This window comes from Anomaloglossus baeobatrachus, chromosome 3, assembly GCF_048569485.1.
Source record: "Anomaloglossus baeobatrachus isolate aAnoBae1 chromosome 3, aAnoBae1.hap1, whole genome shotgun sequence".
NCBI lineage: Eukaryota > Metazoa > Chordata > Amphibia > Anura > Aromobatidae > Anomaloglossus > Anomaloglossus baeobatrachus.
In genome coordinates, this window is record NC_134355.1 from 617,301,908 (window position 1) to 617,329,499 (window position 27,592).

Consider the following 27,592-nt stretch of genomic DNA (forward strand, 5'->3'; position numbering starts at 1 on the left):
TGAATAATAATTGACCCACACTTTTATGTTGAAAATTTATTAAAATTTAACTGAGCAACATAACTTGTTGGTTTGTAAGATTTATGCATCTGTTAATAAATCCTGCTCTTGTTTGAAGTTTGCAGGCTCTAACTTATTTGCATCTTATCAAACCTGCTAAATCTGCAGGGGGTTGAATACTACTTGTAGGCACTGTATATATATATATATATATATATATATATATATAAAGTGAAAAATGTATTGTAGTACACTGTGAACATCAGACATTTAATCATTTTTATGATACAATATTCAAGATATTTCGATAGAACATAAAATATATTTATTGGAATACAACTTTAGAACACAAAAAACTAATAAATTGTAAATATGTAATACAATATGTAGTATATATATATATGTATATATACACACACACCGTATTTTTTTGTTCCCCCAAATTTTGGGGGAAAGTAGGGGGTGCGTCTTATAAACCAAATATGCGGGGGGGGGGGTGGTATATATATATATAAACCTAATAAATCTGGTATATAGATCTCCTGCTCCCGCTCATATAATATGCACAGCCGCTGTCCATCAGCGTGGTGCTGAAACCACATTGCGCTAATGGGCTGGGGCAGCGGGGTATATTATATCTGCCTGCACCCTCCTTTGATCGCACATGATCCCCCCTGTGTTAGATATGGCCCCCATACTGCTGCCCATAGTAAAATGAAAAAAGCTTTACTTACCTCCAGCGCTGATATCCCGGTCTCCTGCTGCTGCTGTCTGTGATCAGGCACGCAGAGATGATATCATTCTGCCGTGCCGATCACATGACCGGCAGCAAGAACCAGGAAGTGGAGGAAGCCGGAGCTCAACTGCAAGGAGGTATATATATATATATACATACATACACACAGAAGATATATATGTAATCTACTGTATATTACATATTGTATAACATATTTACATATTTATATATATAAAGTTGTATTCCAATAAATATATTTTATGTTCTATCTAAATATCTTGATTAATGTATCATAAATATGATTAAATGTCTGATGTTCACATTGTACTACAATACATTTTTCACTTAACTATAAGCAATATATGTAGGAGTCGGAGTCGGTGCAAGGGAAATTGAGGAGTCGGAGTCGAAGGTTTGGCTTACCAACTCCACAGCCCTGCGGCGAACTGCCTTTTTTCTAAGGGGGCGGTTTGTGCGGCGTAACAGCGACATCACACGGCAGCCGTCCAATAGAAGTGGAGGGGCGGAGATGAGCGGGCGGAATATCCCGCCCACCTCCTTCCTTCCTCATTGCCGGTGGACGCAGGTAAGGAGATGTTCATCGTTCCTGCGGTGTCACACATAGCGATGCCGCAGGCACGACGAACAACCAGCGGCATGCACCACCGACGATATTATGAAAAGGAGCGATGTGTCAATGATTTTTGATGTTTTTGCGATCGTTGATCGTCGCTCCTAGGTGTCACACGCTGCGATGTCGCTAACGACGCCGGATGTGCGTCACTAACGACGTGACCCCGACGATATATCGTTAGCGATGTCGCAGCATGTAAAGCACCCTTTACACTGAGTGCAGTGCCAAAGCACTAAAAAGAATGGAGTATGATGCTGAAGGGAGGGATATTCTGCCAGAAGATGATGCTGCAGATACCCAAGAGAGAGTTGGAGGTGACAATGCAGAGACCCAAGAGGAAATTGAAGGTAATGCAGTGAAGACCCAAGAAACAGCTTGTGCTGCAGTAGTGGAAAGAGCTTGACTGACCCAGCTGGTAAGAGCAAGATGGAAGGCATGAAGATTGACTCAGCTCAGAGTAAGGGTGGCTTTACATGCTGCGATATCCGGCCCGATATCGCTAGCATGCGACCCGCTCCCATCGTTTGTGCGAAACGGGCATATCACTGCCCGTCGTGCACAAAATCCGGCCCCCCCGGTCACACATACTTAGCTGCATAGCGACATCGCTGTGACCGGCGTACCGCCTCCTTTTTAAGGGGGCGGTCCGTTCAGTGTCACAGCGACGTCACTAAGCGGCCGCCCAATGAAAGCGGAGGGCGGAGATGAGCGGGACGTAACATCCCGCCCACCTCCTTCCTTCCGCATTGTGGCCGGAGGCAGGTAAGGAGATGACCATCATTCCTGCGGCGTCACACGTAGCGATGTGTGCTGCCGCAGGGACGAAGATCAACTTCGCCCCAGCGACAGCAGCGATAACTGGCAGCGAACCCCCATGTCAACGAGGAGCGATTTTGGACGTTTTTGCAATGATCCAAAATCGCTCCTAGGAGTCACACGCTACGACATCGCTACAGCGGCCGGATTTGCGTCACAAAACCCGTGACCCCAACGAGATCGCTGTAGTGAAATTGTAGCATGTAAAGCCCACTTAAGAAACCAAAAGGCTCTAAGGCTAGGGCTGAACCTGAGGTGAAGCCTTTGGTGAGGGAGAAAGATGGATGCAAGAGACCCAAGGAATGGTCTGGTGTCCTTGAAGCTAAAGGGACCTGTCCAGTCTTTAAGTGCATGGTAGATGTGCCCGAGGACTTCAGAGAAGTCTGTGCCATTGAGATGGTGCATGAGACGTTTAAGAAGGCTGTAGGAGCCTGTAAAGTGCTCTTTGCCCCAGAGACTAATCAGTTGGCGGTGTGCTCTGTAGGGGATGTTACAAATAAGTGGGTGGCTATCCTTAGTGACATGCACCTATGGTGTCTTCATACGAAAGGTTAGAATACACCAGACGCTTGGAGCCAGTGGCGTAGCTAGGGTTTCAGCTCAGGGGGGGCAAAACATCTGAGTGGGCCCCTTACCAGGTAACCATGATAACTACGTTGGCGCAGACTAATCGTGGATATAGTGGAACCTCGGCAGATGACACTGATATTACCGCTATATGGTGACTATATAATGATAGATATCGGTGCTGCAGCACATACAAGAGATCACAGTACAGTTATAGATGGTGATTTACTGCTGACGTTCTTCCGGATGGAGTTGTTCACCTTTTCTGTGTTTTCCATCTGGCCCAGACCAAAATGACAACTTTTTCCAGCCACAACTCATCTACAGAAATTACAACAAAGACACATTTGACTCCTCACACTTCCGGCACCGAACCCCATCTAATCCCAACCTGCACAAACTCCTCATCCTGCCGTCACCCAATACTGAGCCACTGCTGCCGTGTGTGTCCCTATTACTGCACCTGCTGTGTGCACAAAAACCAACTCCTCTTACTGCCACACATAGTAATGCCCCACTGTGTCCCCACATGGTAATAATGCCCCCACTGTGCCTCCACATAGTAATACCCCCACTGTGCCTCCACATAGTAATGCCACCACTGTGCCCCCACATAGTAATACCACCACTGTGCCTCCACATAGTAATGCCACCACTGTGCCCCCACATAGTAATACCACCACTGTGCCCTCACATAGTAATGCCACCACTGTGCCCCCACATAGTAATGCCACCCACTGTGCCCTCATATAGTAATGCCACCCACTGTGCCCTCACATAGTAATACCACCACTGTGCCCCACATAATAATGCCACCACTGTGCCCCACATAATAATGCCACCACTGTGCCCCCACATAATAATGCCACCACTGTGCCCCCACATAGTAATGCCCCCATTGTTCCCCCCACATAGTAATGCCCCCACTGTGCCCCCACATAGTAATGCCCCCACTGTGCCCTCACATGGTAATAATGCCACCACTGTGCTTGCACATAATGCCACCACTGTGTCCCCACATAATAATGCCCCCACATAATAATGCCACCACTGTGCCCCCACATAGTAATGCCACCACTGTGCCCCCACATAATAATGCCACCACTGTGCCCCCACATAATAATGCCCCCACTGTGCCTCCACATAATGCTACTACTGTGCCCTCACATAATAATTGCACCACTGTGCCTCCACATAATAATGCCCCCACTTAATAATGCCCCCACTGTGCCCTCACATAATAATGCCCCCACTGTGCCCTCACATAATAATGCCACCACTGTGCCTCCACATAATAATGCCACCACTGTGCCTCCACATAATAATGCCACAACTGTGCCCGCCACATATTAATGCCACTACTGTGACCCTCACATAATACCACCACTGTGCCCCCCACATATTAATGCCACTATTGTGCCCTTTACACAGTAAAATGCCTCCTTTCTGTTCTCTAGATGGTAAAATTGCCCCCTAGAAAATATTAATGCCCTGTGTAAGTGCCCTAGAAAAGTGCCCACATATTGCTCCTAGAAAATAATAGAGCCCCCAGTGTTCCCGTGATGGTAACAATGAACGGGACGGATGGACAGCGGGACGGATAGAAGGTGGGGGGTCTCACAGCAGGTGGGGGGGGTCTCACAGCAGGTGGGGGGGTCTCACAGCAGGTGGGGGGATGACAGCAGGTGGGGGGGATGACAGGTGAGGGGGATGACAGCAGGTGGGGGGGATCACAGAAGGTGGGGGGTCTCACAGCAGGTGGGGGTGAGGTCTCACAGCAGGTGGGGGTGGGGTCACAGAACGTGGGGAGATCACAGCAGATGGAGGAAGGTGAGAGGTGGGAAAGGGGCAGCAGATGAGGGAGGGGGGCAGCGGCTGATGGGGGGGACACAGCAGATGAGGGAGAGGGGCAGCGGCTGATGGGGGGGACGCAGCAGATGAGGGAGGGGGGCAGCGGCTGATGGGGGAGGGGTGGCAGATGGAGGGAAGGCAGCAGATGGGTTCAGTGCTGCTGGATCAGGGGCAGTGACTGCTGCAGCCGGCGGCTGATGCGTGGGGGCTGGGGCAATGGCGGCGGCTGAAAGGAGACAGTGTCTTTAAACTTACCGATCGCTCCCCTCACCTTCCACGGACGCTGGAGTGAAGCTGAGGGGAGTGGTCACCGGCCTCAGATCCACAATGATTGGCGAGATTGGTCACAAGGCCGGTCTCTCCAATCAGAGCTGGGGGCGGGTTAAACAGAGGACACCCAGCTCCAGCCAATGATCGGTGCTACAGCTGCACTGATCAGGGCTGGATTTCAATGTTTCAGCCATTTTCAATGGTTGGAACATTACAGTGGCTGTGATTGGCTGACGAACGCCGCTCAGCCAATCACAGCCTCCTGAGGTCCGGGGAGGAGACACCACCCATCCTGAGGTCGGGCAGAGGGCCCCTCCTCCCCGAATCTAAGGTATTTGCAGCGATCGCAGCCACCGGGGCCACAATCTCGCCATGACGTACTGGGTACGTCATAGGTCCTTAAGTACCAGGGAGCTATGACGTACCCAGTACGTTTTCAGGCTCTAGTGGCCCGCTCCCGCTTGGGGCCCCTGTGCAACTGCAGGTGCTGTCAGTGCAACATCATGTCCCCACCCCCTGCCCATGGGGCCCGGTGAGTAGAAAAATGAAAGGGGAGGGGCACGGGCTGTCAGCGTGTCCAGGCCCCGCCTCCTGCTCACTGCACAACCAGCCCACCCTGCGAAGTGTACTGTCAACGCCCCCTGCGCTGGGGCCCGGGGAGCCGAGGAATGAAAGGGGAGGGGCCTGTCAACATGTCCGGGCCCCCCCTTCTGCCTGCTGCTCACGGGGCCCACTGCAGGAGTTCCACTAGTAATGCCCTGATGGCGGCCCTGCCGCAGAGGTTAACTGTATCGGCGCGCGCTGTGCACGCTGATATAGTTAATGGTATCGCAGCTCCAGGTGGGCCCCCTCTGAGCACGGGGCCCGGGGCAGCCGCACTCACTGCCCCCCCCGCTAGCTACGCTACTGCTTGGAGCGTATGAATCAGCTAACCGCAGCGTTTCAGGAAGTGGTGGTTGTGAAGAAACCATTAATTTGGCTTGCAATAAGACAACTGAGAAGTAACTTTCAGCAAGCCAGGAAGATTCTAAGTGTTACTACTGTTCAATTAGAAGAAGACATTGGACCATTTTGTATCTGTGGGAAAGCTGCAGAAGCAGTTCAGACAGCTCGAAGGTTGTTTGAGTTTGTGGAAGAAGTCACACAAGTGAGCTTGTCATGAAGGTGATTGGAAGAAATGCAGAAGCCATGCAGGAGATGGTTTGATAAGTCTGGTGTGACGAGAGTAAGAATTAATGTTTGTAATGTTTGTAACAAAGCCAGGATACCCTGTGAAGTTGGTATGGTTCCATATGTCATTGGGGGAACAAAGGAATGTGTTGAAATTGTACAAGTCCTCCTAGAATACCACCTGGGATACCTGAAAGAGTTAAAGCAGTTGAAACTGGAAAGGCAGAAGATTGTGGAGCAACTTCTTCAAGTTGGTTGGAGGTTGCGACCACTTTCGGGCCATGGCCAAGAGAAGTGCGGTGTACCTGGTTAAGGTGTTGCTTCGGGTGGCAAAGGAAGCAGGTCCTACAGTGAAAGGTTATGGAAGACCTAACTATTCTTTGAGCTTTATCACAGACTCTAAATTATCCAAACCCTCTAAGTCCAACTCCAAAAGAAAGGATGGAGGAAGTGAGATGTCTGAAGCTGAAGAGGTTCATGAGAAAAGGAGCAAATGGAAAGGTGATCAGAGACGCCATGAAAGAAGAGGCCAGAGTAGATCGGCAAAAACAGAGTGTGCACAGTCTAGTTATGGGAGATCTCCTGTCAGTTCATTGCTGAGGTACCCTGACAGTAACCCCTCTAGTGGTCTAGATACTCGGAGTCAGACCGGATGGTAGCTCCAACTGAAAGAGAGTCTCACTACCACGCTGAGCAGGTGCCCTGGAACTTTTTTTGGTTGACCATAGCAAGTCCTGTTTTGAGTTGAGCCTGTCTTATTAAACTGCTGTATGGTCTTGACCAATGTGCTGCAGCTCAGTTTCAGCGTATTGTCAATCTTCTTCTCATAGCCAAGACCATCTCTATACAGAATAAGGATTTTTTTTTTCAGATACTCAGAGAATTCTTTGCCATGAGGTGCCAGGTTGATCTCCCAGAGATGAGTATGAGAGAGTGTGTGAGCGATAACGCCAAATGTAACACACTTGCTCCCCATTCACACTTGAGACATTGTAACACTAAGGAGTCACATGACACTGGTGAGGGAAAATGACTAGTTGGGCAAAATGTGGGCCTTTTCATTTAGGGGAGTACTCAATTTTGTTGCCAGTGGGTTAGAAATAGCCGTGTGTTGAGTTATTTAGAGGCCACAACAAATTTACACTGTTATACAAGCTGCACACTGACTACTGTACATTGTATCAAAGTGTCATATATTCAGTGTTGTCACATGAAAAGATAATGTGTATATATACAGTTGAAACCAGAAGCTTAGATACACTATCTAAAAAGACACATTTGCAGGTTTTTCTCACTATCTGACATGAAATCAGAATAAATCTTTCCTGTTTTAGGTCAATTAGGCACCAAAATTAGTTATATTTGCCAAATGCCAGAATAATGAGAGAGAGAGAGAATGTAAGGCATTTTATTACTTTCTGCAAAGTCAAACATTTCCATATATTTCATTAGTATTTGGTACCATTGCCCTTACACTGTATGACTTGGGTGTAACGTTTTGGATCTCCTTTCACAAGCTTCTCACAATAGTTGGTAGGAATTTGGGCCCATTTTCTCTGACAGAACTGGTGTCACTGAGCCATGTTTGTAGGTTGAATAACATTGATCATTGTGCCGGCCATGTCCATTCTGATCAATATTCATACAGCACTCATCCGATTTAAACACTTGTCTGCCTGAGCCCTAAGGCTGCATTCACACAACATCTGTGTGAGTGTAAAAACCCAATAGAAACAGACCCATTTTCCTCAGGTGTCATCCTCGTTGTTTCCTATTTGCTTTTGTGTATAGAGGTGCACTTGCTTCCAAGCCAATATAAGAACCTTTAGGAAGATCACATCGTTTATCATTAAGCTACGAATCGGATCAGAATCGGACCTTCTCAGTGTCACGGATCTTACTACAGCATCAAAAACGCACCAAATATCTTCATTTGTGGTTTTTTTCAGCGGTGGTTTTTGTCTCTTTTTGGTATCTCCTATTAAAAATAAAATTGCATGCAAGTCTATGGCTAAAATCTGCAAATAAAACAAATATTTACAAGAGAAATTGATATGTTGCAGATTTCAAAATCTTACCACATTTCAGTTTAGGGAAAGTAAAAAAAAAAACCATGAGATTTCTATAAATTCCATCCACCAAATGCTCACCTGGGGAACTTAAGCGGGCTTTACACACTGCGATATCGGTCCCGATATCGCTAGTGTGGGTACCCGCCCCCATCTGTTGCGTGACACGGGCAAATCGCTGCCCGTGCCGCACAATATCGCCCAGACCCGTCACACATACTTACCTGCCCGGCGACGTTGCTGTGACCGGCGAACCGCCTCCTTTCTAAGGGGGCGGTCCGTGCGGCGTCACAGCGACGTCACTGAGCAGCCGCCCAATAGAAGCGGAGGGGCGGAGATGAGCACACATCGCTCCATGTGACGCCGCAGGAACGAGGAAGCTCTCCTTACCTGCCTCCCGGCCGCTATGCGGAGGGAAGAAGGTGGGCGGGATGTTACGTCCCGTAACATCTTGCCTACCTTCTTCCTTCCGCATAGCGGCCGGGAGGCAGGTAAGGAGAGCTTCCTCGTTTCTGCGGCGTCACACGGAACGATGTGTGCTGCCGCAGGAACGAGGAACAACCTCGTTACTGCTGCAGTAACGATTTTTGAGAATGGACCCCCATGTCACCGATGAGCGATTTTCCACGTTTTTGCAACGATGCAAAATCGCTCATCGGTGTCACACGCAGCGGCATCGCTAATGCGGCCGGATGTGCGTCACCAAATCCGTGACCCCAACGAGTTCGCATTAGCGATGTCGTAGCGTGTAAAGCCCCCTTTAGCCTAATATGACAGGTGATTGTCGAATGAGGTGAGGATCTGACATGTCTACGACCGGACTGCTGAATCTTCTGAACTCAGAGAAGTGATCACTTCTGTGTATAGGAAACTCAGTCCAGATAGCTGCCAGATGAACCATTATTTGTCCGACAGCTGTTTAAAGTGTACGGGGCTTAAAGGATGCTTTACACGCTGCGATATCTGTAACGATATATCGTCAAGGTCACGTCGTTAGTGACGCACAGCCGGCGCCGTTACCGACATCGCAGCGTGTGACACCAATGAGCGACGATCAACGAGCACAAAAACGTGAAAAATCGTTGCTCGTTGTCACGTCGCTCATTTCCTTAATATCGCTGCAGCGACAGGTACGATGTTGTTTGTCGTTCCTGCGGCAGCACACATCGCTATGTGTGACGCCGCTGGAGCGACAAACATCTCCTTACCTGCCTCCACCGGAAAAGGAGGAAGGAAGGAGGTCGGCGGCATATTCCGGCCGCTCATCTCCTCCCCTCCTTTTCCATTGGGCGGCGGTTCAGTGACACTGCTGTGACGTTGCTGTGACGCTGAACGAACCGCCCCCTTGGAAAGGAGGCGGTTCGCCAGTCACAGCAACGTCGCAGAGCAGGTATGTGCGTGTGACGCTGCCGTAGCGATAATGTTTGCTACGGCAGCAATCACACGATATCGCACGTACGACGGGGGCGGGTGCTATCGCGTTCGACATCGCTAGCCGATGCTAGTGTCGCGGGCTGAGGGGCCGCGCTCGCTACGCTCGGGTCCGGGGCTGCTGCTGCTCGGTGGCTCGAGCGGTGGGCCGGACCCGGGGACTCGAGCAGTGCTCCTCGCCCACGAGTGAAAAGGGGGTGGTTTGTTTTGGGAGATAGTTCGTGATGCCACCCACGGGTCGTGGTGATAATGGGCACCACCACTGCTGGTGACGGGGATCCCGGCAGCGATGGCAGGGAGCAGCTAGGATGTTGGCTCCCCCTCTGTGGGTAGGGGTTGGTGATCCCGGGGCCCGGTGGTGATACAGGGAGGCAGGGTAGCTGGGGTGCCCGGTGGTGGTACGGGGAGGCAGGGTAGCTGGCGTGCAGGGTTGCGGAGTCAGCGCGACACGGTGCCGGATGGCACTGTTGTACTCACTCAGGCAGAGATTCACAGAGTCTCTGGTAAACCAAACGGCTGGATGGACAGGTCCCGCAGCCAGCTGCAGTGTCTTTGCTCTCCCCGGACAGGTTGATGGTGGCTGTCTTTCCCTGCACCGTTGTGTATGTATTGACTCCGATGGTTTCCCACTGGTAGTCCGCTCCCCGGCGTATATGTACCGAAGGAGCCAGTTTTGCCCGCAGGCGCTGGCCCTTGGATCTCTAGTCTATGGCGGTGGCTTTTTATCCTCACTGTGTTGGCGGTTGCCTTCTGTCTGGTCTTGGGTGTTAGGGAACCCCGGGGGTTCCGGTCACTATCTGATTCGACCGTTGTCGGCGGCTCCTAGCCTGGTCGGGGTCTGATGGCCCTGCCTTTTTGTGCTTGGTACAACTCTGCTCCCCGGCTCGGTACCGGTGGGCCACCGTCCGTCCCCGGGTCCTACGGTTCCCCTGACTTGTACCACCTCCTGCAGACGGCCACCACCGTCTGCTGACCTTGCTGATAGTGCCTGGGCTGCGACTCAGACACTCACAGGTTCTCTCCTTCACTACTTGAACTCCAGACTGAACTGAACTGACTGCTTTTTCCCGCCTCCTGGCCTGTGAACTCCTCGGTGGGTGGGGTCAACCGCCTGGCTCCGCCCCACCTGGTGTGGACATCAGACCCTGGAGGGAGGCAACAAGGATTTTGTTTGACTGCTGTTGACTATCCAGGGAAGGGCGTGTGTGTGGTGATGTGTCTGTGACTTTCTGGCTAGTCCAGGGCATCACACTAGCGATGTCGCAGCGTGTAAAGCACCCTTTAGTCCAACACTTGTACTCATACTGCATATGGCCTTGTCCAGACAACTGTTTTTTTAGTCTCTGTGTTGTCCTTGTACAACAGACAGCACACTGATCTTATAATAATCTATTGTCAAGTCTGACAAATTAAGGATCTGAAAACTTAAAGATCAGAACAACCATCAGTACATGAAAGCATCATCCAGTAACAATCAATATATGAATGTATCACCCCAATAACCATCAGTACATGAATACATCACCCCAGTAACCATCAATAGATGAATGCATCACCCCAATAACCATCAATACATGTAAGATAAATAGCAGTGGCGTAACTAGAGTTTGATGGGCCCCGGTGCAAAGTTTGGACCTGGGCCCCTCCAACCGTACACGACACTCGGGGTATGGGATAGTGTCGCTGACACTTGGCTCTTTCCTTCAGCACCCAGGTTTCCTATGCTCTGCTTTACATCTTGTCCTCATCATGTATCTTTCCCAAGCTCTGCTATACATCTTTCCCTCAGCACGCAGCTTTCCCATGATATCAGAGCATGAGAAAGCTGGGTGCTGAGGTGCTGAGGGAAAGAGCTTCTTTTCCTCAGCACAAAACTTTCCCATGCCATGCTTTATCTTTGTCCCCTTCGTATATAGTTATCCAAATACTATAATGACCCCCACATAGCCTTCCATATAGTATAATGGGTCTCACATAACCCTTCATATATTATAATGCACCTCCCATAGTCCTCCATGTATTATAATACACTTCACATAGTCTTCCATATAATATAATGTAGAGCATAGTCCTCCATATAATACACATCCCACAGTCCTCGATTTAAGATAATGCACGTCCCATAGTCCTCCATATAAGGCACACCCCATAATCCTCAATATAGTATAATGCACACTCCATAATCCTCCATATAAATGCACACACCATAATCCTCCATATACATGCACACACCATATTCCTCCATATAGTATAATGCACCCCCATAGACCTCTGACCACCGTTTACTCACTGATTAAAAAAAATAAAAACATGTCCTCACGAGAGACGTAGCTAGTGTTTCAGCTCATAGCTTGCGTAGACACCCGTATTTTTGGTCCGAGTGCGATCTGACAAAACATTGGATCGCACTCGGACCAATGTTATCCAATGAGACAGTGGTTATGTTCAATTTTGTCCTCGGACCAAGTGGTCTGGGAAAAAAAATTGCAGCGTGCATGCGCACAATGATACAGTTAAAGGGAACCAAACATCAGGATTTTCATGTATAAGGTGCAGCCAGTGCAGTGCTGGCACTATCAGGCACAGTGTGTACATACCATCAGGGGGCAGCTCGGGTATTTAGGCAGTGAAATCCAACTTTATAAAGTTTGAAAATTCGTGCACTTTTTGATTGATGTGTGCACCTTTCTCCTAATCTCCGGGTGGGTTATGCACGTGTATCCCCGCCCCCCCCGACGACTGTTCCTCACTCCCTCTGGTTGTATTCAAATTTCTCTCTTCAGAAACATGGCGTCGGAGTTGGCACTGCGCATAGCGCTTATCTCCGGCGCCAAAAGTGAAGCTGGCCCCAGGAAGAATGATGAGGGGAATAGTGGCCGTTGGCGCCGAGGCGCGGGGCGGCGGCGCCGGTAATAAGAGTCCGTGTCAGCTGCTGTGTTCCAGGTGTCTTTACTCACAGTTCTTTAGAGTAGCCTGGTCACTGCCGCAGAAGCACTGGTCACCACTTTGATGGGCCCCGTCGACCTTAGGTAAGTTGGAAGAAGCCATAAAAAGAAGAAGAAAAAGCCATAAAAAAAGGGGAAAAAAATTCCAATTGAGATGAAATTGCAAAAAAGTGCAATGGCATGATTGGGTTTTTTTGGTTTTTTATTTACCATGTCACTATATGGTAAAACTGACCTCTCAATATGTTTCCCCAGGTCAGTACATGTACGCAGATACCAAACATGTCTAGTTTTTTTCTTATTTATGTGGTGAAAAAAAATTCAGAATTGTGTCAAAAAAACAATTTTGCTTATGTCGCCATTTTCCGAAACCCGTAAAGTTCTCTTTTTTGGAGATTTGGAATCTGGGGCAGTATGAGGGCTTATTTTTTGCGACCTGAGCTGTTATTTTTACTGATACAATTTTTGCATACATACGATGTTTTGATCTCCTTTTATTGAATTTTATTGCAATATTGTGGCCACCAAAAAAAGTAATTTTGTCATGTACACACTTCTCACTATGTGATGTGGGGTATGCCTGCAAGAGTTAATTTATCTCCTCTCACTCAATCCAGCACTCAACTTCTATTATTGGCTATACAGTGAGCATGGCCAGCCTTACCTATGTGCGACTAACTACTGCGATCGCACAGGGCACACCCCGGTAGAATGCAGAGGGGGCACCCCACGGAGACAGCAGTTCCCTTTCATTTCCTGCTCCTGCGATGCACAGGTTCCAGCAGGGGGCGCCCCCCTCCACTGTTCTCTGCGTCCTGTCTTCTCCCTTCTTCATCAGAAAGAGGGGGGAGGGCGCCAGGTCTGCTCTGCTTCGATTGTGGTTAAATCCCAGTGTACAGAGGGACCTGGTGCAGGTTAGTAGGCGTGACCGGCTTGGTTGGTGGCCATGGTGATGTTTCCTACGATCCACTCTAATCATCTGGGGGTCTTACCCCCACTCTCCTGCTTCTATTATAAACAACTCCATGGCCACGTGGAATTAAAAAAAATAATGTTTATTCCATCTGGAAACATCGGGCTGCAGTTTGAAAACGCCTCTATCAAGTGACCCAGGCATGATGTCAGCAGTCATCCTTTAGCCCACTGGGATTTAGCCTCTACCGCTCTGCTTCGGCCAGAGAAACTGCTGAAAACATCCACTGATTTCCTGGAGGCCAGGAAGAAAAGTCTGATTCCTTCTGTGACGCCCTGAACTAGACAGTTGGTCACATGTAGGCCCTTGCATAACACCCGTCCCCCTGAAAGGGTAACAGCAGCCAACCACACAAAACCTAGTCATCTCCCTCAGGGCTCAATGGTCACACCAGGGGGTGGAGACAGGTGATTGGCCATGCCCATCGAGGAGTCCAGAGGGCCTGAGGCAGGAAACACAGTTCAGTCAGTTGTGACAAGTCAGTTGAGTTCAGTCAGATTAGTGACAGGAGTGGAGAGGAGCGCAGCAGGCCTTTGGTGACAGGTCTGCCACAGTCTGACAGGTGTGAGGGTCGTAGCCCACACACCTTGGCTAGGAGGCAGGCGGTGGCCTGGTCTGCAGGAGCCGGGAAGACTGCCAGGTGGAACCGTAAGAGACCGGGACAGGGTAGTGGCCCGCCGATACCGAACCGGGGAACCGACTGGAAACCGGAGCACCAGAGGGGTACTCAGACCCAGAACGAGGTCCAGAAGCCACTGGACCACATCAAATTTACTGATTGAGGTCTGGACCTTAGGTCCTTTCCCGTCCCAAGACCCGAAAGACGGCAACAGCCCACCGAGGGGTATAGAAAGCCACGGCACAGGCAGAGAGATCCCACGGGCCAGCGCCTGCAGGCAAACGGATTCCTCCGACACATATATAGCCGGGGAGCGGACTCCCGTTGCTGAGGCATAGGCAGTCAACACGAACATAAAGAGGTGCAGGAGAAAGACCAGGACCACCAACCCGGGTGGTGGACAAGACGCAGCCAGCTGCGGGCACCGACCACCATCAACTTGGTTTACCAGACACTTGCGTGTATCAATAATCGTGAGTACAACAGTGCCATCTGGCCGCGCACCGCCCTGCACCGCACAGCCACTACATACTTCCCCAAACGGGTCCCGCGGCCACCATCCCTGCCCACAGAGGGGTTAACATCTTGCTGCACGACCATCTCCCCTGGGTGCCCCGTAATTGCAGCGGTGGTGTCTACACCTTTACCACGTCCCGTGGGTGGCGTCACAAACTCAAAACACGGCTCCAGCCGTACACCTACTTAACCACCCCCATCGAGATCGCCAGCAACCCCTTGCAGAGCGACGTGACCCCCGGGTCCGGAGGCGCTCGAGCCACCCACCAAACGAGCCTGGACCCGAGCGGCGGGGCGGTACACTTCCACCACGGGTCGTGCAGTAGAAATCATCTGTCAGGTTCCTTATCTTGTGCCAAAATAACATTGGAGGCCTCATACATAGAAATGAGCAGATCTGAGAGGAAAGTTGGTTCGGTGGGTTCAGCCAGACTTTAGATAGAAATGAATGCAGCTGTACACTCCTGTTTGGAGAGCGGCAGGCCATGGCGGGTGATGCAGTGCGAGACGCGTGTGAGTTACATGTGAGTCACTCGCAAGTGTGACTCCGGCCTAAAGTTCTGCAGCAGCTGATGTGTGTATCATGAGGTTATACAACAGCTGGGGTGTGTATGATGAGGTTCTGCGGCACCTGAGGTGTGTACAATGAGGGTCTGCAACAGCTGGGACTGACGGTGACCAGGGGATGCAGTGAATATGTATGAGGGTAAATGAGCAGACCCGGATGTGGTGTTACAGCCGTGTGGGAGACTCGGTAAGTATAACGCTCCTGCTTTATTCCTTATTTTCTTTTTCGTTTATTATTTTAATTATTTGGGTGGCTGAATCCGAACAGTTACACAGAGTTCAATGAGAACTGCATTTTGGGGGTCCGTGCACAGATACTAGGTATCCGGTACGGACTTAAAACTTTTTCGCCCATCACTACTTCGCAAGTATGCAGCATCTAAAAAGCGCTGTGTACACATAACCTTAGGAATAACAGAATCTCTGGTCATCACACCACTTCTGGCCCGGGTGTAGAGGATTAATGGGAGACAAAGAACCAATCTTCTCCTGTGTGGTGTCTAACCTATCAGACATTTATGACATGTATAGTATTGATATGCGATTAATGCCAGTAATAATCAATTAAATTTAAAAGGCAATTAATTAATTTTAAATTTTTATTCTTTTTTGGGGGGCTCACAATGTAAATTCCCTATCAGTATATCTTTGGAGTGTGGGAGGAAACCGGAGAACCCGGAGGAAACCCACGCAAACACGGGGAGAACATACAAACTCCTTGCAGATGTTGTCCTTTGAACCCAGGACCCCAGCGCTGCAAGACTGCAGTGCTAACCACTGAGCCACCGTGCCGCCCATAGATGGTACAAGTTCTTCCATACAAGCACAGCATTGATGGTGGATGTGCTGTAGTTTCTTCAGGGCGCTAGATGTAGGGATCTTCTGAGATGACTATGGAGCCATGCTGACAGCAGGAAAAAATGCAGCTCTCTCTGACTGCACGAGCAGCCCTGGATAATCTACGCCGGCAGGATGATATAATCCGGCGGAAGATAGAACCTGTGAGAAGAAATTAAAAACTGGTGTAAGTAATGGGACTCCATATTAGAGGATAGTACAGTGGTGTCACTGTGACCGGACGGTAGAGGAACCTTCTCCATACACAGGTGTGGGATCATCGTCAGCCATCATATATGTGACAATCCCACCACTGATCACATCTGCTCCACATGAATTTTCACTGACATCACACAACATGGAGCTTATGGTCACACTTACCTCGCCTTCTCTCCCCCTCTTCTACTGTCTCTGTTTTTTGCTGTTTTCTCAGTTTTAGAGCAGATCTTTTTCCCGTCTGACCTGGAGTTTGTAATCAAAAAGTTAGAAAAATGTTGATTATAAATTCCTAAAAGATTATCTTTGTATCTTCATAGAGATATGTGACCTGATTACTATGGATCTATCACTATTCTGTGTGCCGCCATGTGGTGTCTCTCCAAAGATCTATGTCCACTTATTAATATGACATTTCTTGCAGCAGGACAAAGTGTTATTATATAATCAGTTACATAAACCTTCAGTGTAGCTTTATAGAGGACTCATCACAACATCAAAAGTTTCCAGGATTCACCTTTCTTTTATTCCCGCTCAGTGCTTTTTTTGCGGCGTTACGTGCCGGTACGATGTACCGGAAAATCTGAAGAGCGCTGAGGGCCAGCACCTCTGGCTCTGTCCACATGGCTAATTTGTAAACTATACAAATTAGCCTTTTGTAAAAGAATCCAGCTCACCCACTTCTGACCTCACCTCGCCTCAGACTCGGATCCGGCCCTGCCCTGGCCGCACAGCAATGAAAATGAAGAAAACGATCCAGCTGAGTGACCAGGTGATTTATTCAGTGCAGTTCAGACAAGGCATATGGTTGTGGTTAACGCGTTTCTGGCTTAACGCCCTTAATCATATGATTAAGGGCGTTAAGCCAGAAACGCGTTAACCACGACCAGATGCCTTGTCTGAACTGCACTGAATAAATCACCTGGTCACTCAGCTGGATCGTTTTCTTCATTTTCATACAAATTAGCCGTGTGTGGAGCGGAGGCACATGCAGAGCAGCTACTGGAGCTGCAGGACCTGCGATGATGTCACTACTTGTGACTCGGGTGGGCGGAGCCATGGAGTTTTGCCCAGCGAGAAAGAAGCTGGAGAAGATGGAGGAGTGCAGGGTACGTAAGAGAGGGGTGCAGAGGGCGACAGGCTGTGCAGGGGGAAGAAGGATGCAGGGGGGATAGAGTGAGATCAAGGGTATGGAAGATTGAGAGATGAGGAGGATGGAGGATGGAGAGACCATCCTAGATAAATAATAGGATGATCTATAAGCTGTACATACCTGAGACGGAGGGCGAGGATGCCACGTCGTTATTAACAGTGAAACCAAGATTTTCACCATCAGATTTGGAAAGTGAAGATTCCTTCTGTCTGTTTGGTAGAAAAAAAAGTCAAGTAAATGACAAGTAAAAACAATATAGGAGGACGAGCACCTGCCTGTAAGGCCAATTAGGACAATACGGAAAAGATACCCCACTCAGGAACCCATTCTACCAGAAATAATGGACTCTAACTAGTAATATTGTATTGAACTGGAAATGAATGGCTGGGCTCAATAATCAGCTATTAGTGCAGTGTTCTAACAATCCAGAACTACAGAGATCAGCAATCATGGGGCGGTGGATGCTGGATTTAGATTTGTGTTACTCGTCTCATGTAAATCACATAACAATAATTGTAATAATACACTACTCACATGTCTGAGGGTTTTTCGCTGTTCTCTAGGGAACACCCGGGAGGTGACATAGTCTCTTCTTTGGTCATCCTCTCAGTATTGGTTATGGAACCCCCTGGAGGTGACACAGGCTCTTCTTTGGTCATCCTCTCAGTATTGGTTATGGAACCCCCTGGAGGTGACACAGGCTCTTCTTTGGCCATCCTCTCAGTATTGGTTATGGAACCCCCTGGAGGTGACACAGGCTCCTCTTTGGTCAACCTCTCAGTATTGGGTATTGAACACCCTGGAGGTGACACAAGCTCTTCTTTGGCCATCCTCTCAGTATTGGTTATGGAACCCCCTGGAGGTGACACAGGCTCTTCTTTGGTCATCCTCTCAGTATTGGTTATGGAACCCCCTGGAGGTGACACAGGCTCTTCTTTGGCCATCCTCTCAGTATTGGTTATGGAACACCCTGGAGGTGACACAGGCTCTTCTTTGGTCATCCTCTCAGTATTGGTTATGGAACACCCTGGAGGTGACACAGGCTCTTCTTTGGTCATCCTCTCAGTATTAGTTATGGAACCCCCTGGAGGTGACACAGGCTCTTCTTTGGCCATCCTCTCAGTATTGGTTATGGAACCCCCTGGAGGTGACACAGGCTCTTCTTTGGCCATGTTCTCTGTATTGGTTATGGAACACCCTGGAGGTGACACAGGCTCTTCTTTGGCCATCCTCTCAGTATTGGTGATATGTAGCTAAAATAAATGAAGAAATATAAAATAGATTTAATTTAAAACTTTTTATAACTATAGGTTTCATATATTTTATTGGCCACTTACTTACTTTACAAAACCTTGGATAAGGTGATAGAAAATTTTGGACTTCTTGCCACTCATTGTCCTCACTCGTGTCCTCCTCATCTGAATCCACATGTTTGTTTTTCTTACAGGGAGCTGCAAAGTAATGTGTTATTAGAGACTGTTAGAATAAGACTCGGTCAGACAGTCACCATGTTATCATGATGGGAGCTGATTGTTACATGACATGAAAGACAAGACACACAGCAGTTTTCTGCAGAAGACGTCTTATCTTACTTACTGTGAAAGTGGCGGGTGTCCAGATCTGACATTAGAATAGGTACGAACCAGGGTCTCTGACTTAGCAGATTGTCAAAGTCCAAGTCCCGCAGGAATGGATGCATTTTGATCTCATTTGCCCCTCCTGGAAAAGGAAGACAAGAAGGAAAATAACACAGTCATTGTCAGAGACACTTCTCTATATCTGTACAGTTTATGTTATTCTGATCTGAAGATACAACAGAGCCAGACATGAAGGAAATGTAGTGATAGTATGAAGAATGGGGAATGGACAAGTAGGTGGAGTAGAGACCCTCAGTGCTGATCCTCATGGACACGGTCATTTGTCTGGTCACTGAGGTGTAATAAAACATTATTAATACTATGATAGTATTACCTGTCCCAAGTCGATGTGCAGGATTTTTTTGGAGCAGCGCAGTGATCAATTCTTTAGCTCTTTGTGGTGGACAGTATTTATTAAATGTCCAAGGTATGTCAGCTGTTATATAAAAAGCAAGTGTTACAGAAAATAAAGCATCTTCATTCATTTTCATGAGAAAACATTTTTCCTAACAAAATAGAAACTTGTGCACAGAGCAAATCAAAGCAAATAACAGAGACATCACATCGCATTCAGATTACTTTACTTACCATAGACGATCCTGTGCCTAATCTCCATCTTGTTTGCCCCAGTAAATGGTTTATATCCAAGAAGGAATGTATATAGAATGATCCCTAATGACCACCAGTCAACAGGTCTTCCGTATCCTTTCTTTAGGAGGACTTCTGGGGCAATGTAGGCAGTGGTGCCAGCCGTCTGGAAACAAGCAGAAGAGATGATGGTCAATAAATATCATTGTAACAAATAACATCAATGGAAACGTCTAAATGAGAAATGATCAGAAAAGGAGAAAGAGAAGAGATCTGTAAAGTACAAGATCCTGTAAGTAAAGCCGACCTCTTTATCACAAAACTCTCTGATGATGTCCTCAGTTGGAGTCTTGTAGACGTTGGACGTTGGTCTCATGATGCCGAGTTTTGAAAGCCCAAAATCCGTGACTTTAATATGTCCTGTAGCTGTTATCAGGAGGCTGTGAATGAAAAGATGGAGTCAGTAATAACTCATAGACTCTATATAACAATCTGTAACTTTCTTCCCCGTCATTATAATACAGGGGTCACTTACTTCTGAGGCTTCAGGTCTCTGTGCACCACACCATGGCTATGCAGATATTCCACAGCGACAACTATTTCTGCAATGTACAACCGGGCCAAGGTGGCAGGAAAAGCACCCCTGTTCCTTAGGAGACTGGCACAGTCTCCTCCTACACGAGAAAGCAAATATCACAGGCGAGGGTTTGTTACAATGTAAATTACACATGATGAGGGTGAATGAGAAATAATCTGAGATATTAGAACAGGAAATCATATATAAATATAAACTGTATAATGCACTGCATATATTGTATACTACAGAGATACCCTATACACAGAGATAGAGCCCGGCCCCATCTACAAGCCTCATGTATTTCTCTGTGAAAGTTTCCATCTATAAAAACTGCTCAAATATAAACAAGTTATGCTTTTATCCTTATCAGAAATTGCCGCTATACTCAGTCAGGACATACGCCCGAGGATTTCACAGAGATCAATGAGTTTTCAGGCATCTTGGTAATAGATACCTTATAGTAAATGCTGTGTGGACTGTAATCGCCCATGTGGTCACAATCTGGGTATATATAAGGTGCTCGGATTAAGCAGACGTGGGCAGTATATAGATACAATGGATGTGTCCTACCTGGTGCAAACTCCATCACCATACAAAGATGTCTTCTAGTAGGAAAAGAGCAGAACATGGAGACCACAAATGGACAATCCGCAATTGCTGAGATGTCCCTCTCCAGAAAGGCTTGTTCGAGATTCTTTTTCTCTTTCAGGTTCTGCTTGTCCATTTTCTTTATGGCACAGATCTGCTTGGTGGCTTTATGGCGCACTAAGTGGACGGCACTGGAGAAGAGGAAAATCCATGATTTATTATCAATTGTTACTAATAATCTGTCTATAGACCTCATCAAATGCTCTTCTGTACTAATGGTTAATACTAGATGTGAGACCATTTCTAGAAATCCGTGTCTACAAATACATAAACTAACACTCCATAAATGATCACCTATGGTAGGTCCTCATCCACAATCCATCCCATCTGTCCTGAATAATAACAGATGTGGACTGTGATGTGGACTCATAATTTCTCTATGGGAATATTACACGAGCAGGACACAGACATAGGCATCATCATAAGAAGCCCTGGAAAATAAATATTATATCAAAGAAAAGCTCACCCAAAACCTCCAAAGCTGATCAGTTTGATCGGATCAAAGTCGCTCTTAGAAGGATTTTTTATCACATTTAAGGATCCACTCACGGCCTAAAAATTAATAAGACATTATATTAGGTCATAGAAACTACAGAAAAATAAAATCTCCAGATGCAGGAACATCTCCCTTTTATATTATGTCCTGCTGATTACACTGCCGCAGATGTAGAGGACGTGATACAAACCGGACCCTCCACAGACGCTCTTATATTAAAGGGTTGTATCTTCCATATATACAGTATATATATATATATATATATATATATATATATTAATGTTCTGCAGGGGATTACGAGGGTCATCACACAGAGGAGCAGGAATAATGCCATCATGACACATAATAAGTCTGATCTACATGAAGAACAGAGACATCCCATTGTCATATGGGATACAATATGGGATGTGTAATTCGTACCCTGTCATCTTTATACAGACATCTCTCTGATACTTACACTGGCAGATTCATAGATGATCTCTGGTGTCTCACATATTCCACATTCAGTATTTGCCGGCTCAGATGTTCCTAAAATAATGATAAATAATGAAGAGACGTGATGTAATAGTCTATATAAATAGATGCGTGTGACTGCTCAAGATCTGATTAAATTCCCAACAATGGTATGATCGGGGACCCATGAGCCTCTTTTTACATTTTTAAGCTGAGAGATGAGAAGCAGAATTATTTGACCCCCTCCATTATAGTTTATAGGGGGTTATTGAGCAGCTACCGGTCTCATACAGAGGATGCAGAGTAAATGTACATATTCTCTGCCGTTGTCTATTACTTGATATTTGAATGTAAGATATTGATGGTCAGCTTACCTTCTATCAGATCAGTATTAAGCCCCTTCTGACTGGTATCACAGTCAGGGCTATTTAGTTGTTGCCTCTCTTCGGAGTCACCTTCTGATGTTTCCTGATGGATAGAATATATATAATTAATATAAGATTTCAGAAATACTAAATTACCGTGTATATAAGGCAGGAAGGACTAAACCTGCATTTACTTAATAATTTCAGTATTGGACGAACTATACCGGCTGGTCCCTCTACTATATCTACATTAATATATAATGGACTTGTATATACAACTGTTCTCTAATAATTTCCCAGAATTGCAGCATTTATAAGAAGGAAGATTCTGATGACCAAGTGAGCATAAATACAAACTCCGCACCGCTGAGTACAGACTGCCATCCCAGATGGAGCCGCAGAGACAGGCTGTCATATGATATCTTGCGTCTGCCTGGAGCCGAAAGGGAGAATGCGAACATCATAAATCTGACCTTCTGCTACATGAGTGGAAATCGGGAGAAGATCAGACAACAAGGACATGAGATATAGAAGATGATGGATCCTTACCTGATGCTCCAGTGGGCAGAATGGGTACTCTAGTACCATCAGGACATTTTCGACCAGTTGTTTAATAAAGGCCAATTCTCCACTTTGGGATTTTTCTTCAGCCTATACAGATGAAAATAAACAAGAAAATAATAAGAGAAAGTGCAGAATGGAGAAGGGCATTTATGTCACCATCTTACTCCTATCTGCACTAAAATGATTATCTAGAGATCTGACGAGGGATCTGGTAGTTGAAAACCATTAAATCTCCTCGTCCATCCTACATACCCAGTGTATGTACATAAGACAGATGACTGCTTGCGACTGGTGTAAAATGGCCACAGCATCCTTTATTAACTTTACAACTGAAATCTCAGGGTGACTTCAACAATGGTAACCCCACAATTATATGTGTTACAGGCAATGTATGAAAACCCGGCATTCTATAGAATACCTAGGCAATGTATACAATCCCTGTCGTTTGCAGGCAAGGTATGAAATATCTGCGTTGTTCTATACTTTTCCTAGCCATTCCATAAAATGTCTAGGTATTATAAAGAATGACAAGAATTGCTCAGGCAAAGTCTGATATAATGCCCAGATTGGAAAAGTCTTTAGTAACAAACAGTCAAAAAACTAATGAAAGAAGTAACAAACAGTCAAAAAACTAATGAAAGAAGAAATCCTAAATGAACAACAGGATATCTTTACTGGGAAAAACACAAAGAAACAGAAATGTCATTCCTGACTATTAGTCTTTAGTATCAAACAGTCAAAAACATGAAAGAAGAAATGCAAAATGAACAACTGGATATCTTTGCTGGGAAAAAAATGGAATCAGAAGTGTCATTCCTGACTATTTGTTGCAGCACGGGAAACTAGAATGGCATTTTGAATTGCACTTCATTTTTTTTTTGGATGCTAAGGCTAGGATCACATTTCCGTTGTTTTAAATCCGTCAGGTCCGTCAGCAACAGATCAGTTGTTTTTTAGATGTCAACTGACGTAACGGATGTGTTTTTCACAGGATTCCTTTCGCAGGAATCCTGTGAAAAAACTGATCCGTCGCATCCGTTACATCTGATATGCGTCCGTTTTTTGACGGCTCAGTCATGATCCGTTTGTGTTTGGGACAGCCCAGTGGGTGTGCCAAACATGCTGGGCATGCTCAGTAGAGCATGACGGAATCCAGCGCTGGATTCCGTTGTAAGACAGATTACAACGGAATCCAGCACCATAGGCATCCATTACAAGCTTGACGAATGGCGACGGATTCCTGCAGGGCGCGTTAATGTTGACGGCCAGAAAAACATTACATTCTGCTTTGCTTCCACCCAGCGGTCAGTCAAAAAACGACTGACCGCGACGCAGCGGATGCAACACAAGGTCATCAGTCGCAATCCACCACTAATACAAGTCTATGGGACACAACGGAATCCGCTAAATGGATGCCGTTGTTTACAATAGCATACATTTTAACGGAAATGTGAACCTAGCCTAAGGGCAACTTAGCCAGTTTCACAGATCTGCTGCTGCCTGCCTGTCCACCTACTTTTGGATGGACCACCACTGTAGTATTCTACACTCCGCCTGTTTGTCATTTAGGTATTCGATAGATTGACTAGGAAATGTATGAACATCCGATGTATTTCATACTTTGACGACCCATTTCCGGCACTGTATACATTGCCTAGGTATTCTGTAGAATGCCTGTTTTTACACACTGCCGGTAACATATATATATATATATATATATATATATATATATATATATATGTACAGTATATATCAATGGGGCTAAACTAGAAGAAAACCAACATCTAATTAAGAATTAGACTCTAAAAGAAGCGCACTGGTACAAGAAGTAAGGTAATAATATTCTACATTAATACCCCCAATCCTCACAAGACCTAGGCCCACTAGTTATTTTGGGATGGAACCAAGGTCACTATTCCCCCCACAATAACCTCAGCAGATTCTGATTATATTCACTTCAGTTATACAGGAAAATCTCACCACCTGTTTAATATCACAGTTATCAGACCGACGTGGAGAATAGGGTTATTTTTAACCTTATTTTTAATTTGTATTTTTATAAGGTTATTATAAATGACTCAGGTCATTTTTCTGCATAATGAAAGCCTTAAAAACAAAACCAGAATCGCATATTTATTACCATTTCATCACACTTGGAATTTTATTCTCGTTTTTCAGTACATTGTATGGTGAAGAGAATAGAGCCGTTCACAGCTTCAACTCTTCTTGCAAATAAAACAACAAGAAGTCCTCATATGTCTATGTCCATAGAAAAATAACTAATTTATGGCTCTTGAAAGAAAGTGATGGTAAAATGGGAGCAGAAAAATGAAAAATTCCCATGTTCTTAAAGAGTTAACCGATCCTATTCCTCCACAATCACAACCTTCTCACCCCTAATTCAGTTAACCCTTTAGATCCCACCCTCTCCCTTCTCAAGTAGCTTTTGTGTCTTATTTTGGCTCTTCGGTTAGTAACAAACAGTCAAAAAACTAATGAAAGAAGTAACAAACAGTCAAAAAGCTAATGAAAGAAGAAATCCTAAATGAACAACAGGATATCTTTGCTGGGACAAAAAAAGGAATCAGAAGTATCATTCCTGACTATTTGTTGGCGCACGGGAGGCTAGAATGGCATTTTGAATGCACTTAATTTTTTTTTTTCGATGCTAAGGGCAACTGAGCCAGTTTCACAGATCTGCTGCTGCCTGCCTGTCCACCTACTTTTGGACAGACCACCCCTGTAGTATTCTACACTCCACCTGTTTGTCATTTAGGTATTCTATAGAATGACTAGGATATCCTAAGTCATATGCAAAGGATTGTTAAAAATCCACTTCTGACTTTTAGGATCGCTACTTCCAATAGGTGGCGCTGCGTTAGAGTTTGTCTCCTTTCCTGGAGAGACAATTAGGATATGTATGAACATCTGATGTATTTCATACTTTGATGACCCATTTCCGGTCTGTTTTTACACATTACTGGTAGCATATATATATATATATATCAATTGGGCTAAAGCAGGAGAAAACCAACAACTAATTAAGAATTAGTCTCTACAAGATGCACACTGGTACAAGGAGTAAGGTAATAATATTCCACATTAATACCCCTAATCCTCACAAGACCTTGGCCCGCTAGTTATTTTGGGATGGAACTGAAGTCGCTATTACCCCCACAATAACCTCAGCAGATTCTGATTATATTCACTTCAGTTATACAGGAAAATCTCACCGCCTGTTTGATATCACAGTTATCAGACTGACGTGGAGAATAATGTTCTCAGGTCATTTTTCTGCATATTGAAAGCCTTAAAAACAGAACCAGAATCGCATATTTGTTACCATTTCATCACACTTGGAATTTTATTCTCGTTTTTCAGTACATTGGTAAAAAGAATATAGCCGTTCACAGCTTCAACTATTCTTGCAAATAAAACAACAAGAAGCCCTCATATGTCTATGTCCATAAAAAAAATAACTAATTTATGGCTCTTGAAAGAAAGTGATGGAAAAATGGGAGCAGAAAAAATAAAAATACCCTTGTTCTTAAAGAGTTAACCAATCCTATTCCTCCATAATCACAACCTTCCCAACCCTAATTCAATTAACCCTTTAGATCCCACCCTCTTCGTTCTTATGTAGCCTTTGTGCCCTATTTTGGCTCTTCGGCTATTCTTATCATGGAACTTGTTACTTATTAAACTTACATTTTTATTCCTTAATTACTGTCTATTATTACTATTTATATAAGATGTGTGCAGATTGTCTGCTATTTACCTCTTGTACTGATGTCCTGATGTTCTGCTGTAGATGCTCAAGATATTCTGAGCTAATTTGACCATGTTTGTATTTGGTCAGGCAGTCGCTCACAAGCTTCATAACCAGCCGGTAAGTGAAGCTGAGGACGCCACAGGGTAGTGGTAGCACATAGTCAGGGTCATAGGTGATAAGAATCCCCTGGAGTAGTGCTAACTTCTGAAGTTTATCTGGAGAAATTCCAGACATTTCAAGTAAAAGTAATGCAAAGTGCGATCTGTAAATGAAGAGCTATATAGCTTATCACTAACAGCAATGACCACAAGTGTCAAAGTGATAATTAGAATGTAATCACTGGAATAAGTAGGGATTCTTAATTGTGATGTCATATTGGAACCCCGAGTTCTATTCTTAAAGGGGCATCTTACCTTATAAGGAAGTTGCCTAGCAACCCTTAAGGAGGCAACAAGATAGCTGACCATTAGTACCAGATGCAGGCATGGAGGACACTGCTATGGGGGCTTTATATTCTGATCACATAGGGTATTTTTATTTTGTAAGATAAATTATTAATATCTGTTATATACAATAAAAGGTATAGTGGATTACTGTGGGATAACCCAGCATCATCTGGTGCACATCTATTATGGGTTCACAAATTTAGTGCAGTGTTTAACAATAGTATATTTTAATTCTTATCAATAAAAGCTATATTTTAGTCACGTAGTAATTCTTTCTTTTCCCTCCCACTTTATAATATATGACTTCTCCTAGTGGTGTACACTTATGTGCATACATTTATAGAAAATATCTCATACAATAATGGAAGGGGTATTTCCATCTCTAGTATCCTATCCCAACATGAAGTAGGTGGTATAATAATAATATTAGTAAATACCAACAATTAGAAATGTAGTATAGTTCTACTGATATAGCCATGTTTCTTACCTCGTGTGCAGTTTAGGTCTTCATGGTTACATCCACTCAGGTAGTGACAGTTAGTTATGTATTTAATTGCTCGTGGTCCTAACCATGAATACCTAAGCTACTACCATTCCTGCACATGAGGTACGAGAAATGGCCATGTCAAGAAAACTATACTACATTTCTAATTGGAGGTATTTGCTAATATTACTA

At 45.7% G+C, this 27,592-nt stretch overlaps 1 protein-coding gene across 1 annotated transcript; it reads right to left on the reverse strand.

The window, feature by feature from the left end:
* Positions 1 to 15,782: 15,782 nt before the first annotated feature.
* LOC142297330 (microtubule-associated serine/threonine-protein kinase 1-like) lies at positions 15,783 to 26,767 on the reverse strand. The gene is made up of 16 exons (XM_075341564.1): positions 26,477 to 26,767; positions 22,684 to 22,785; positions 22,144 to 22,237; positions 21,774 to 21,844; positions 21,287 to 21,372; positions 20,743 to 20,951; positions 20,131 to 20,269; positions 19,903 to 20,035; positions 19,596 to 19,761; positions 19,342 to 19,443; positions 18,967 to 19,089; positions 18,712 to 18,821; positions 17,905 to 18,623; positions 17,491 to 17,579; positions 16,383 to 16,463; positions 15,783 to 16,163 (listed from the first exon to the last, which is right to left on the reverse strand). The coding sequence occupies exons 1-16, from the start codon at positions 26,702 to 26,704 to the stop codon at positions 16,030 to 16,032; spliced, it is 2,586 nt and encodes an 861-aa protein (XP_075197679.1). The 5' UTR covers positions 26,705 to 26,767; the 3' UTR covers positions 15,783 to 16,029.
* Positions 26,768 to 27,592: the final 825 nt, after the last annotated feature.